The sequence below is a fragment of the Lagopus muta genome, chromosome 1 (assembly GCF_023343835.1).
Source record: "Lagopus muta isolate bLagMut1 chromosome 1, bLagMut1 primary, whole genome shotgun sequence".
Lineage (NCBI taxonomy): Eukaryota > Metazoa > Chordata > Aves > Galliformes > Phasianidae > Lagopus > Lagopus muta.
Window position 1 is genome coordinate 3,744,431 of NC_064433.1, and position 13,888 is coordinate 3,758,318.

The following is a 13,888-nucleotide window of genomic DNA, read 5'->3' on the forward strand; positions in this document are numbered from 1 at the left end:
GGCATCGTTCATTGCGATCTAAGGAAAGAGCCCCACTGGGCTTTTGGAAGCAGCGGTTTCCCATAGGCAGCGTCCATTCCTCGGCGGTAACAAAGAACGGGGACACAAAGGCTCGATGTGAGGCTGCTGCGGTCGCGGTGGGGGGAAAGCAGGAGGAACTCGCAGAGCATCAACGGGAAACCGCCGAGTGGATGCTCTGCGCATGGAATAATTGGCCCGATTGTTCCCGTCCTCATGGCAGCTCGAATGGATGCGGCGATGCCTTCATCCGGCCCTCTGACTGCGATCCATTCAATGGGGGTCCGGCTGCACGTCGCTCACGTAGGGGCTGGGAAGGGGCCGGGCAGGGGGATGCAGAGGGGAGAGAAGGCAGAGGGCCTCAGTCCATCGCGTGGCTCTGCATGTGGGACGCGGAGAGATTGCATGGGTGTGGGTGCTGTGGGCTCCTTGCGGTGATGTGTGGTGTAGGAACGCGTCCCTTGGAGGTGTCAGAAGAATGGAATAGGAAAAAAAAGCTGGGTAAAAAAAAAAAAAGGGAATCTGAGTGGCATGGAAGAAGCGGAGTGGGATTTTTGGGAGGGGGAGGCGCATGGGAGCGTTGCCTACAAAGAGGCAGTAAAAGCGCATGGATTTGGGAGGTGGCTCTTTTTTATTTAACCATTTACAGAGGAAAATTTTCTTTTTTTTTTTTTTTTTTTTTAATTCTTTTTCCTTCTGCACTCCAGTGAGCTCTCAGCAGCTCCCAGGCACAAGGGTCTGTGATATTTTCTTATAGGTTGGAGCAATTGGGCTTGTTGAGCTTGGAGGAGGCTCTGGGGAGACCTTGTTGTGGCCTTCCAGTACTGGAAAAAAAGTTATAAGCAGGAGGGGGAGCATGATCTAACAGTGACAGGATGAGGGGAAATAAATTTCTTCGTTTTTTGTTAAAACTAGGTCAGATGTTCAGAAGAAATTCTTTGCTCAGAGGATTGTGAGGCACTGGGATGGGTTGACCAAAGAAGTTGTGTGAGCTCCATCCATGCAGGTTCTTATTGCTAGGTTGGATGGGGCCCTGATCTGGTGAGTGGCAGCAGCCCATGGCAGTAGGCTTGGAACTGGGTGGGCTTAAGGTCCCTTCTGACCAAAGCCATTCAATGAAATACGCTGCTGGAGCCTTTTGAAAGTCATCCCTGACCTTGGCTTACCTGGACTGCTGTCTGTAATGAGTAATGAATATGCATTGAAAACCCTGATAGCTTTCCAGCCTGGTGAAAAGGAATGATGAATTGGGTCTTTGTGAAGCACTGGGAGCAAAACACAGGTTCTGTTTCATCCCTGCTGCAAAGTTTCCTAGAGCTCAGGGCTGGCTTTTGTGATTTTGCTGGATTTGGGCTCAAGTTCCTGATTAAGTAGGTGCATGTGCTGAGTCCACCACTGACCTTTGGGAAGTGTTTCTAGGTTCCTAACCAGGTGCTTTTTCACAGTATGGAGGAACCTGGGTCTTCTATTTGATAGCAAAGTGATCTGGGGAGAGATTCCTTCAGCTGTTCTCTTTGGTTTTGTTGCCCCCATGCAGGCAGGAGCTCTGTGACTGCCTCAGTTCTATTTGGAGCCAAAGGGGGCACAAACCAGTACCCAGCATTGTCCCTGTCCCTCGTTAAGCACCTTTATTTTAATTGCTCAAGCTCTCTTGATATCTTTGATATCTTGTATCTGCTAGCAGCTAGAGAAAGGAGGAGCTGGTCTATTCAGGTGTAATTCTTTTCCTTTCCCTCTCAAGTTGTTAGAGCACATGAGACATGTTTTCTCTGTACTTTCACACTCAGAGAGTAAAAGCCCTTTTCCTTGGGATGCCTGCAGTCCCCTGGGTACCCCAGTGTGCAAAATCAGTGCCTGCCACTGAGATCAGTGGGAGCTGCCCTGGGCTTTTGAAACGTGGCACCCAAGGGGACAGGTTGCACAAAGGGACCCAGTGCACTGTCCTGAGGAACACAGAATACTTAAAGGGGGTGGGGGAGAGGGAGAAACCCCACCTTTTGATAGTTTTCTCATCTCCTTTCTGCTTTGTTGAGGCAGCCAAGCAGATGATGAGTGGCTCTCTGCAGTTCTGGCATTTTAACGTGTGGCTTTAATTTGGCTGTAGGATTTTTTTTGTTTGTTTGTTGGAAGGGAAATGCCACATGTTTCGCATACTCTCTGCATACCTCTTGGTTTGTTTGCCCATCCCCGACACCAATCCCTCCACGCTGCCTCCATCCCCTGGCAGCTGCCAATTGTGCTGCATCCCAAGATCCCACCTGCCCCATAGCGAGGAGAGCAGCTCAGCTCACAGCCCATAATTAAGGCACATTTTTATGGCTCTGCCATCAGCCATTCACTCCCCGCATTCCTTTCCCATGAGGTTTCCAGGATTGAAGGGTGGATGAGAAATCCCGTTGGAGGGGCTTGCTCCTTGCCGGGAGGGCTCAGCACGTGATGCTGAGTGGTATGAAAGGTGCCTGCCTAATCCAAATGCCATTAAGCATCGTTAAGATCTTCCCTTCCTGCCTGTAAAGCGCTTGGCTTGCTGCCTTGGTCTCTTGATGTGTAGAGCCATGTGAACATTAGTGCCGTGGGAGGGCAGTGAGATGCTGCCATGCGTGCTTTCCTACGGACCAATCCATTGCCCCAGAATTTACTTTCTAAAGGATTTATGGAGAAAAGTGACTCTCCTGGGTACCTTTGTCAGCGTTCTGTCTGCGTTTTGGTCATGCAGTTTTATTGAATTGGAGTCATCTTTAACTTTCCAGTCATCACTCTGGGTTTACTTGCACCTGTTTGATACAGGACTCTCTTTATAACAAAAAGTAACCAGCTTAGGTTTAGAAGAAAGAGAGAAATCATTCTCACGTATCTGCTTTTATATGCTGATGGTTCCAATCAAATTAGGGCCGTCCTCTGGATTTCCTAAGATCAGCCAACCATAAGGATAAGGGGTTGTGTTTGTTCCCCTTCATGGGAAAACAGAGGCACAGAGGATCCTGCAAGATGCCTGCAAGCTGTACCTCCGCAGCCATCAAGATGTACTCCTTTGTCCTTTTGGGTCTGAATTTGGGTCAGTGTGGCTTAACTGGGGCAGTGGTCTCACTCGTCGCTCATAGAGCCATCCACCATATGCTCCAGCTCTGATGTGCTCATTCAGCAGATTCCATTCTGAAACTGAGTCGGTGGATTTCCCTGCTCAAGGTTTTGGTCACTGAGGCTTATGGGTGGAAGATGCAGGGGAAATGGTGCAGAGGCTTTTTTGGTCTCCCTGTAACTTCAAAAGGACCTGGAGGAGGCTGGCTCAGCAGCAAGGAAGATGAGCTGGTGGATTAACAGCTGCTTGTGTTTTGTTTTCTCTTCTTTCTCATAGCCTGTGGGCCACAACTTGCCAATTCTCCCACTGTGATAGTGATGGTTGGACTCCCAGCCCGGGGGAAGACTTACATCTCTAAGAAGCTGACTCGCTATCTCAACTGGATTGGTGTCCCAACAAAAGGTGAGATGTTCACAGGCTGCTGGGAAAAGGACCAGCTTCAGTCCTCAGAAAGTGCTGCTGGACCTCAGTGGTACTGCTGGGGGACATTGTCCCACGTGGGATGGGAGATGTTTCAAAGGAATGAGAAAAATGGGACAAAGAGATATCCATGAGCCTTTTAGAGTCTTTTGCTCTAAAGATGTCTTTTCTCAGTCTGTTGCTAAAAAGTGGTATTCCTGGGAGCTGCATGCTGATTTGATGTGTTCTCCTGGCTTTGATGATTTTTTACCTTTCTCCTGCAGTTTTCAATGTGGGGGAGTATCGCCGGGAGGCAGTGAAGCATTACAGCTCCTATGACTTCTTTCGCCCCGACAACGAAGAGGCTATGAAAGTCAGGAGGTGAGCGTGCGCCCTGCCTGCTGTTGGTGTCCCAGATGAGTTATGAAGCTCACAGTGGAGTTACTCTATGGTTTTGGGGTGATGGATGGAAGGGCTGGGCTGGATCTTGAAATTTCCCTGCTGTAGAGGCACAAATTGAAGCTGTTGGGGCTCGGTGGGTCAAGATTGCCAGTGCATCCCTACATCACTGGTATTCTGAGATCACCAGCAGGCTCAGTGGTGGAGGGCATGAGCTCTGCAGTGGTGTTTGCTCTTTGCCTCTTCATTTGCAAGCTGCAGAGCAGCTTGGTTTTTCAGTAAGCCAAGGGTGTCACCTGGGAGGGAAGAATGTAGATTTGGGGCCTCCCTCACTCACCTGCTTAGCAGGGATCTGCGTGCTGTTTGGCATAAGCATGTTGTGGAGCATCATTTAAAATAAATAAATAAAAAGTTAAGAGGCTGCAGTGAAAGCTCTGAGGAAATGAGGAGGGTGTGGTGCTGGCATTCAGTCCCTGCTCTTCTTGTGCAGAAGAAACACGCAAAAGTGTACAGACAGGAAATCATCCAAAGCATCCTTTCATGGTATTGCTCAGCTATCTGCAAAGTGTAGAATACTTAATTTTAACTGATGTTTAAATACATGGCTCTGGTCTCTTTTGCAGGCAGTGTGCTCTGGCTGCCCTGAGGGATGTTAAGCTGTACCTGACGGAGGAGGCTGGCCAGATTGCGGTAAGAGATGCCCTCTGTGGTGCTTGGCACTAATGCTGGAAGTGCTGAGCCCTGTGCAGCTCAGGGCAATGTCACCTGCAGGAAAAGGGGCCATATGCTCAGAGACTGGGAGAAGGTTCCTAAACATTCCCTGAAATTAAGCAGATGGGGGAAGGATGTTATAAAATGCCCTTAGTGGGAGAGAAAAGTGTGTGGCTAGAGTGAGCTCAGCTTTTATAAAATATCCACTGTTCCACTTAGATTACTTAGATTGAAGAAGGGCTCAGTGAGAAGCCAGGCATCCTTGTGCTAACCAGAGTCTTTGTTTTTAAAGGTTTTTGATGCCACAAATACCACACGGGAGAGGAGAGGGATGATCCTAAATTTTGCCAAAGAAAATGGGTTCAAGGTTGGTAGTGTTCTGCTGCTGCCTGTATTGTGTAGACCGCATTACATTATTTATTATTCATTATGTGTAGTTGATCACTGATGTGTTGTCCTCATGATGCTCTGTTGTAAGGGGGATTTTGCTGCTGGAATGGGAGACCTTTCCTGGTCCTGAGTCCTGGGGATTGAAAGGATAGAAGTGAGGTGAAGGGAATGCTCCTTGGGTGAAGCTGGGAGGAAGTCTGGGTTGAGCAAGAGCTGGCTGAATGTTCTAAACCTTGCTGCTGGCTTTTAGCTGAGCTTTGCTGTGCTTTGCAGGTGTTCTTCATCGAATCTGTCTGCAATGATCCCAATGTTGTTGCCACCAATGTCATGGTAAGAGTAAAAGCCACTTGCTTTTGTTTTCTCTTGTTTAGAATTTTTCCCCTGTGTCCAATTGGTTTCTTTTCAAAAGACATCCTGCCAAAATCTGCTGAGGGTTAGGAGTTCTTTGTCTTTTTATGATATATTTGTCCTGGGATGAGAAGGGAGCTCTTGCAATTCTGATGATGTCCAAGGGTATCAAGGAGAGGTGTATAAAGTACTTAGAATAGCTTGGTGACCCCAAATTCCCTTTTGAAGTGATAGGTGTGGCTAAGGGCTTGTATCCCATCAGATTGCTTGGTGGGTGTGGTTTAAATCCAGTTAGATTTGGTGACTTCAGCCACATCCAGCTTCACAGTATCTATTAAGGTCTGTTTTGAGGGGAATAACAACTCAGCTTAGAGGCTTCCTGCTGCTAGCTGACATTTTGAATGGGGGAGTGACATAAAACATTGCTTATCAGCTCCTTTGGGAGCTACTGGATCTTTGATTTCTCTTCAGCAGAAATGAGCTTTTGCCTGTTAGGCTTGGCTAGGGTGAGTTAATGCTAATTGGCCTACCTGGGCATGATTAACTTCAATGGAAGTGTCCTTTCCTCCCTTGGGCTATGCTTCAGCCTTATCTCCAGCCTGCCTTTTGCAAGTTGTTTTACAGTGTCTGAGAATGTGTCACGGGATATCCAGAGTCTACGAGGGGGTTTTCATGGGCCTTTGCCCTGCCCCCAGGACTGGCTTCACAACAGGCACCAGTCTAGGGGCGTTTGTACATGCTGGAGCTGCTGCCCTGTGATGGTATCCCATTGGTTTCAGGATTGGTTGGGAAGTTAACTGATGTGTAACACTTCTGCTCAAACCCAAATCTCCAGGAAAGGCATCGTATTAAAGCAAGTTAGACAGAACTTAGTCCCTGTGAGTTGCCAGGTGGGGCAGCAGCCTTCTCTGCTTGCTTCCTAACCTTTCCTTTTGGTGTGCTGTCTCCCCTGTTGTAGGAAGTAAAACTGTCCAGTCCTGATTACCGGGACTGTAATTCGACCGATGCAATGGAGGACTTCATGAAAAGAATCAATTGTTACCAGGCCAGCTACCAGCCACTTGACCCTGATGACTATGACCGGTAAGAAACTTTCCTGCCTTATAAAGAGCCTGTCTTTGAATGCCTTTTGTTTCCTGGGAACGGGGTAATGAAGTATGGAGCAGTATTTCACTTGGTGTTCAAACACGTGACTGTGCTAGCATAGTGTGTGGCCAAGGCTTGCTGTAAATCATGCTTCTTCCTTGAAAATGTAATGCTGTTTTCTCCTGCCCGGTGTTAGGGAGTGTGTACTGGTTTTGACCATATTCATAGGAATACAGACATCTTGAACTGGAAGAGACCTTGAAGATTATCTAGTTCCAGACTTAAATACAGATGAAACAAAGGGATGGGCTGTTGGGCTGGAGTGTTTCTGGGATGCTTTTGTCATGGTGCCAGTTAAAAGAAGGGGTTGTTTAGACAAGCTCAGGGTTGACCCAGGGTACACAGCTAAGGCTTGCTCACCCTTTGCTGTCCTGCATGGCCACGTGGGCAGCCAGTCAGTAACTTTTCAGCCTTTCCACTGCTCACAGACATGTCCATGTGCTTTGTGTGGATAATTCTGGTCCAGCTCAGTGCTGTCCCGAGGCGGGATGTGCTTCTTGCTAGGCTTAATCCTCTTTACTGCTGCAAGGAGGGAAGCTGATTACACTCGTGTCACTTAGACCTGCATGAATTGCTGTGACATACCAACTTCCTGTTGAAAATAGCCTGCAGAAAATCCTTTTAGCTGAGTGATTATATTGACTGAGATACCTTACAAGGCTGTTTTGTGGAGTGACGGTTTTCCTTTCTACTTTTCCCACTGACACCTGCCCCACCACTCATCCTTGCTGTGTTTTCCCCAGGGAGCTTTCTCTCATCAAAGTCATCGATGTTGGCCGGCGGTTCCTGGTCAACAGGGTTCAGGATCACATCCAAAGCAGGATTGTTTACTACCTAATGAACATCCATGTCCAGCCCCGCACCATTTATCTTTGTCGGCACGGTGAGAGTGAGTTCAACCTCAAGGGGAAGATTGGAGGTGACTCAGGCCTCTCCAACAGGGGCAAGAAGGTAAGGAGGAGAGGAACATTTCCCTGGTATTTGGCTGTAGGAGATGCCATCTGTTGGGCATTGAGTGTGTATTCAATGCCAGCTGGGATGATCTGAAGATCCATCTATAGGGCTTGTCAAATTTTGGCTCAAGCATGGCCACAAAAAACCCTCTTAGGTAATAGTTAAGAGCTCTGTTCACTCAGTAATTGTTTCTTCAAGGACTGGTCAAGAGAGCTGGTACATGGAGGGCTAATATTTATTTTGGCTTTCCATTACCATTTTGAAGTCCAAATGGATTCACTCACTCAAGGTGTGACTTGTCAAGGACTACATAAACATCAGTTGACTCTCTGACAAATAAACAGAGCTGTGGTTAAGGATGGTGTGGGATATTTCACATTATAGGAGAGTCCACATTGTGACATGGTTTCCTGGATGTTGCTGCTGTTCCTTGATTACATAAGGTTGCAGCTTTCTCTTCTTCTGTTCTGTTGTTCTCATACTCCTTTATAGCTTTTTGGGAATCACAGATGTGTGAGGTTGTTCCCCCACCTTAGAACAGAAGGCCAATACATCTCTTCTGTCTTCCATAGCAGGACCCGGAGAAGGGAATGCTTACTGGGAAGCAGGGAGGAAAACTCATTGGGAAGCTGAATGGGATCCCGCTTAGATCAGGAATCAACCTCTTCTCTGTCCTACAGTTTGCACAGGCACTGAACAAATTTGTTGAGGAGCAGAACCTGAAGGACCTCAAAGTCTGGACCAGCCAACTAAAGAGAACAATCCAAACAGCAGAAGCTCTCCAGCTGCCCTATGAGCAGTGGAAGGCCCTCAATGAAATAGATGCTGTAAGTAGCTTTAATTGCAGTAGGAGACGATAGTGCTGGCTTTTTTTCAGTCCTGCATAAGTTTCACCTCCAGTAGGGAGTTCTCCCTTCTATGGGGAATTGTGTACTTTTCCTGCTCTGGCACCCAAATTTTGGCTTGTGGTTTTACCTCTACCTTATACAAGATGTTCAAGATGTTGGCTTGAATAAATAGATTAAGGTGTCTTTTTCATGAAACTGCTCTATATCTGATCCCTCAGCAGATTAAAGACAGTTAGTTGCCTTGGAGAAGGGAGTGTGTGTTAGGTGGGCCAATTCTTTTTAGCATGGCCAGTAACCTCATGGCTATCCTCGTCTTTCAGGGTGTGTGTGAAGAAATGACTTATGAAGAAATCAGGGACCAGCATCCAGAGGAATTTGCTTTACGTGATCAGGATAAATATTACTACCGTTACCCTTCTGGAGAGGTAGGAGACCTTTGGAGACGTGGCTCATACTTGAATATGGCCTTCTTGTTTTAATGGCTCTTCCTCACACCCAGAGTAGGAAGAAGAAAAGCAAGTGTTACCATTTTTTTTGCTAGTCCATCCTCTCCATTAGATTCACTCAGTGTTGTACTGCCCAGGTTTTCCCCTTTGTTTCATTTCTAAGGTAGTAATTTCATCCTCTGCTCTCTGCGTCACTTGCTGTGGGTTGATGTTGATATCTCTGTTTGTCTCTGGCTTGAGGAACACTATCTGCTTTCAAGTTGTGACATGTGGAGGTGGGAATTTACGTCAGTCCTAGATGGTAATTTTGGCTGTGAACTGACTTATTTAGTCCCAAATTAAAAAATCATGTCCATAGATACTTGGAAACAATAAATATTTAGTCTGATGACAGCAAGTCTAGAGGAGGGTATTTGAGAGTGACTGACATAGACTCTAAACAGCCTTTCATGAAACCTTTTAAAACCGTAGAGATTTTCAGGGTGCTTCATACTTTAGAATTTAAAAACCCACAGAGAAGGAAAAAAAATTGAGACAACAGAGACAGTAATCTCAAAGCCTCTGTGCAGTTATAGCTTACCTCAATAAATTCTTCAGGGCTGTAATTGAGACATAAATGGTTTGTTTCTTTCTCTGATTAGTAGCTATGTTGTAGAGTAGCCAAGTTGAAGCACTGTTAAATTTGCTCATCTTTTTTATCAGTAATCATGTTGGTTTATAGAAGCATGAAATCAATACTTAGACCAAGACATTGATAATTGTTTCTTGTGAGGTCCTTGTCTTCTTGACTCTATGCCCACCTCCCTGCTCTTCTGTTTCAGTCCTACCAAGATCTGGTGCAGCGCCTGGAGCCAGTCATCATGGAGCTGGAGAGACAAGAGAATGTCCTTGTGATCTGTCACCAGGCTGTCATGCGCTGTCTCCTTGCTTACTTCCTGGACAAGAGTGCAGGTGAGCTCCCTGTCCCTGGGCAGCAGGTGGATCCTGTTGGAGGGGGGACGTAGCTTGGAGGAGATGAGATGTTCTTGTGCCCACGCAGGGCCTGGAGCATGCATTTCTTTGGTATGGGGTGGGTTTAGGTGCTGAAGAAGATGTTTTTAGAGAAGGTGGGGTTAATCTTGCTTTGCGTTTCTCCGCAGATGAAATGCCCTACCTGAAATGTCCTCTTCACACGGTACTGAAGTTGACCCCAGTGGCTTATGGTAAGTGGGAACGTTACTTATTGATGTGCTGAGGTGTTCAACTGGCACCTCCTCCTAAATCCAAGCTTCTGGGACATGGGCAGAGGTCTGGAATGGAGCACCTTGTAATACCTTCTGTTGGGTTTGCTGACAGCCTCTGTATCTCTCTGCTTCCTTATGCAGGCTGCCGTGTGGAATCCATCTCCCTGAATATTGAAGCTGTGAACACTCACAGGGAGCGGCCAGAGGTAAGTGCTGCTTTCCCTCTGAGCCATCCCTTGGGTGTTCCTTCCTTTCCCCTGTGGTAACCCAGCATGGAGGATGACTGGGGAGACTGCTCAAAGTGCCACTGGAGAATTGGGAGCATCAGTTGGGTTCTTGCTCTGCATAGATGTGGCTGACTGAGGGTTTTCCAAGGGAAGAAGACTCTTGCATGTGCCTGCTACCTAGTTTAAAGATGATCAAGGGAAAGGTCAGCCAGTCTCTGACTTTTGCCTTTGTGCTCATCCACTTGCCCGATACGTAATAGAGCCATGGGTAGAGAAGGTGACTTCTCCCTGGTGTCCCAGCTGGCTGGCAGAGCCCATGCTTGGTAACTTGGCCAGCATCTGCCTGTGTCATTTTTCCTGGTGTGCCGGTGGCTCTATGAGGCTACCAGAAAGCTGTTATGCAGGATGGTGGATTACCAGGGGAGAAGACCCCTTGCATGGAGGGAAAGAACTCCATAAAGTCAGGTCTGTGTGCTCCACCAGGAGCTCAGAGGCCAGAACAAAGAGACATCAAAGCAAGGGGGTGCCAGCTTGGTGGTGGGGCTGGATGGTTGCTCAAGGGGAGCCCTGTGTCCCAACCTTTCCAGCTTGTGGTGATGGATCCTGTCTGGGTTTTGGATGGTCTCATCCATCCCCTTGTGGACCACATAGTTTCTTTGCTCCTTGACCTCGATACATTGGAAAAGCTGGTCACCTTCCCATAGCATCAGGGCCATTGATGCCCTTGCATCACCATTGCCAGGAGTGGCTGTGGGGCTCAGCTAGGATGGATCAAAGCATGTGTAAAGCGCTTGGGTTCCTCTGCTTGGCTGTAAGGGTGTTGCCCTCCATCCATCCCACATGCCTTGAGTTGGAGCTTGGTGCTGTGCTGACCCTTGCTGGCTGCTCTGTCCCACTTCCCCATCCTTTCTTATCCACTCAGGCTTGCTCGTCTTTCCTCTTCTTGCTTTCACAGTCAGAGGGACCAGCTTTGAGGAGCAGAGCGATGGGCACCGCTCTGTTGTGCTAAGTGGTGGCTGTTGGTTACTGCTATACTTGGTAGTAATGCACGTTTTACTTTTTTTGTGATTGAAGGCTTGTGTGGAGAAACTCTATCTTGTTTCTGAGTGCAGGGCTCTTTTTTTTTTTTTTTCCCCTCCCTTTCTTGGGAAATCATATTATGTTCTCAATCATTTTGCGTTAGTTTCTCTTTTTTTGGCGTCCAGAGCATTTCATTACATCCAACTAATCCTTTGAACATCGAAAGCAATTGTGGGGGGGAAAAGCAGAGGCTGCTTTAAGGAAAGAAACAACTTGCTTTTTTTTTTTTTTTTTTTTCTTTATAACTGTCGCCTTCTTCCCTTTTCATTTTTTTTTTTTTTTTAATTTATTTTTATTTACTTTTTTTCTTTGTCTCACTCTAATTTAGGAAGCAAAGAAGGGACCTAACCCGCTCATGAGACGTAATAGCGTTACCCCTCTAGCAAGCCCAGAGCCCATCAAAAAGCCTCGCATCAACAGCTTTGAGGAGCATGTGGCTGTTTCTTCCGCCTTGCCAGGCTGTGTTCCTCAGGAAGTGCCCACGCAGCTGCCGGGACAAGTTAGTTGAACTTTTTGTTTTTGGTTTTTGTTTTGTTTTTTTTTTTTGGTTGTCATTCTTGTTTGTTTGTTTGTCGTCTTCCTCCTGTCGCTCCTGAAGCTGAGAACGGCTTGCACTTGTTGCATCCTGTGCTGCTGGCTCTGAGATGCTCTGTCTGCGCTTCTCCCAGTCTCTACGTTAGGTTGGTTTTTGGGAGCAGCCAGTGATAGGTGGCTGTCAGTCTTTGATCAACTCAGTGCTGTGGGTTGAATCAAGCAGCTGATCTAGGAATTGACTCTGTGTCCCCCCATCTGACATTGCTGTGTCACAGAATTGTGGAATGCTTGGGGTTGGGCTGGTCTATCCCCTTGTCAAGCCAGCATCATCCAGCACAGAGTCCCCACAACCATGTCCATGTGAGAGCCTGTTGGCTAAGCAGGCAAAACCAAAGGTCTCATTCCTACTTCCTCCCCCAGTGCATTTGCTCCACTGTAGACCTGGGCATTGCAACAGCACAATTCTTGAGCTTCCACTGAGAAAATTACCATCAGTACCCATTTCTGCCTGCAGTTATCTATTCCCAGAGGAATAGGCAAAATGGGCCAAAACTGAGTAGAAGCCAATTTTGGGAGTTCATCCATGCCCTGTGCATTAGCTGCCTTCTGCAACCCTGCGTGGAGACTGAGGGATTTATAGAATCATTAAAGTTGGAAATACCACTAAGATCAGCTAGTCCAACCATGAACCTGTTTCTGTCCATGTCACTCAGTAAAACATCTGCCCTTTTCTTGGAACCCTACAGGAATGGTGACTATACCACTTCCCTGGGCAGGCTGTTCCAATACCTCACCACTGTTTCTGAGAAGAAGGGTTTGCTAATACCTAATCTGGTCCTTCCCTGCTATGTTGCTTGTATGTTATCTCTTCTTTCTCTCACTTGAAAAGATGGAGAAGGAGAGCCCTTGCTTGGGACAGGATTTCCAGAAATCAAAGCCCCATCCCTTAGTATGGCTCGAACCAGAGGAGCAGCCATATATGTACATGAGCCTCATATTGTGCTGCTTGTTGGATCTTGTCTTGTCTGCTCCTTCTTTGCCATGTCTGTGTTGTCCCCAATCCCTCCTTTGCCAGGATTAGTGTGATGTGTCCCCTGGCTCCCCGTTAACTGCTCTGCTTCATTTCTTTGCATGAACCTTTCCACCCCATACAGCACTGAGCGGGTCAGTTCCTCAGTTTCTTGGCTTTTGGGGCTTTGCTTTGGGATGCTCAAGTCTTGCAACAAACCCTGTCCTGGCTTCAGGGTCTGGAAGTGTTCCGTGTTCCCTGCCCTGTCTCATGCAGCATTACTGACACCTCTCTTTCCCTTCTCTCTGTCTCTCTACAGCCTTTACTAGGAAAGGCATGCCTGTAAGTACCTTCTTGCGTCTTATTCTCTTCCCTCCCTCTTCCCCTGTTTCTCACTGTCCCACTGGTTATTCTGTTGCCGTGAAACCTTGCTAGGCATGGTTTTCTTGGACTGAATATTTGTTGGGGTGGGAATTGGGTGCGTCTTAAGAATTACAAAGAGGAGGCTATGAATGCTGCTTTGTCCAACCCCTAAGTATCCTATCTTGATTAAGTGCCCAAATTCTGTTGGGAAACAGAACAAATTACTAATTCAGGATGCTGTCTGAATTCCTGCTTTCTCATTGAGTAGTTGGAGATACCCTTGGATTTTCTTTGAATTTTCCATGGTAGCACTTCACAGGTGATAGATCCAAATGGTCTGCCTGTCTTGTGGACTCTTGAGTTATGCTTGAGCGATGCCACTGAAGATTTCCAGATAAGGTTCTGACCTCAGCTTTCGGCAGGGTTTTATCACCTGTGTGGGAGCTGAAACGTAATTCTGAAATGTAATGTGGGATGATCCCACGTCTGTAGTTCTGCAGATGTTAATTTTGGGACTAATCTTCCCATTTGTCTTGGGCATATTAGACAGAAGGATGCCTTGACCTAGCTCTATAGGCAAGATGCTTTGAGCCTTTAATGCATTACTTAGGATTGACTGAGGTTTTAACAGTGCTATTAAAATACTGTATAATAGGGACAATATGGGTTCTGGATAAATTGAAGCCTTTGGACTCATTTCATGTTACCTCACTG

At 47.0% G+C, this 13,888-nt stretch overlaps 2 protein-coding genes across 7 annotated transcripts in view; one reads left to right on the forward strand and one right to left on the reverse strand.

Moving 5' to 3' along the window:
• The window catches only part of MKLN1 (muskelin 1), a 679,793-nt gene that overhangs the window by 426,819 nt on the left and 239,086 nt on the right, over positions 1 to 13,888 (reverse strand). The gene's annotated exons all lie outside the window — the stretch shown is intronic.
• Positions 1 to 13,888, forward strand: part of PFKFB3 (6-phosphofructo-2-kinase/fructose-2,6-biphosphatase 3) — a 37,281-nt gene that overhangs the window by 20,853 nt on the left and 2,540 nt on the right. For 3 of the 5 annotated variants that reach the window (XM_048933815.1, XM_048933818.1, XM_048933820.1), the window contains 14 exons: positions 3,374 to 3,499; positions 3,781 to 3,877; positions 4,519 to 4,585; positions 4,899 to 4,973; positions 5,270 to 5,326; positions 6,303 to 6,427; positions 7,234 to 7,441; positions 8,125 to 8,271; positions 8,613 to 8,717; positions 9,560 to 9,689; positions 9,878 to 9,940; positions 10,103 to 10,167; positions 11,597 to 11,767; positions 13,131 to 13,153. In XM_048933815.1, coding sequence (XP_048789772.1) covers positions 3,374 to 3,499; positions 3,781 to 3,877; positions 4,519 to 4,585; positions 4,899 to 4,973; positions 5,270 to 5,326; positions 6,303 to 6,427; positions 7,234 to 7,441; positions 8,125 to 8,271; positions 8,613 to 8,717; positions 9,560 to 9,689; positions 9,878 to 9,940; positions 10,103 to 10,167; positions 11,597 to 11,767; positions 13,131 to 13,153 — 1,459 coding nt within the window. The remainder of the gene's footprint in view (positions 1 to 3,373; positions 3,500 to 3,780; positions 3,878 to 4,518; positions 4,586 to 4,898; positions 4,974 to 5,269; positions 5,327 to 6,302; positions 6,428 to 7,233; positions 7,442 to 8,124; positions 8,272 to 8,612; positions 8,718 to 9,559; positions 9,690 to 9,877; positions 9,941 to 10,102; positions 10,168 to 11,596; positions 11,768 to 13,130; positions 13,154 to 13,888) is intronic. The other 2 variants (XM_048933816.1, XM_048933819.1) reach the window with 2 other exon arrangements.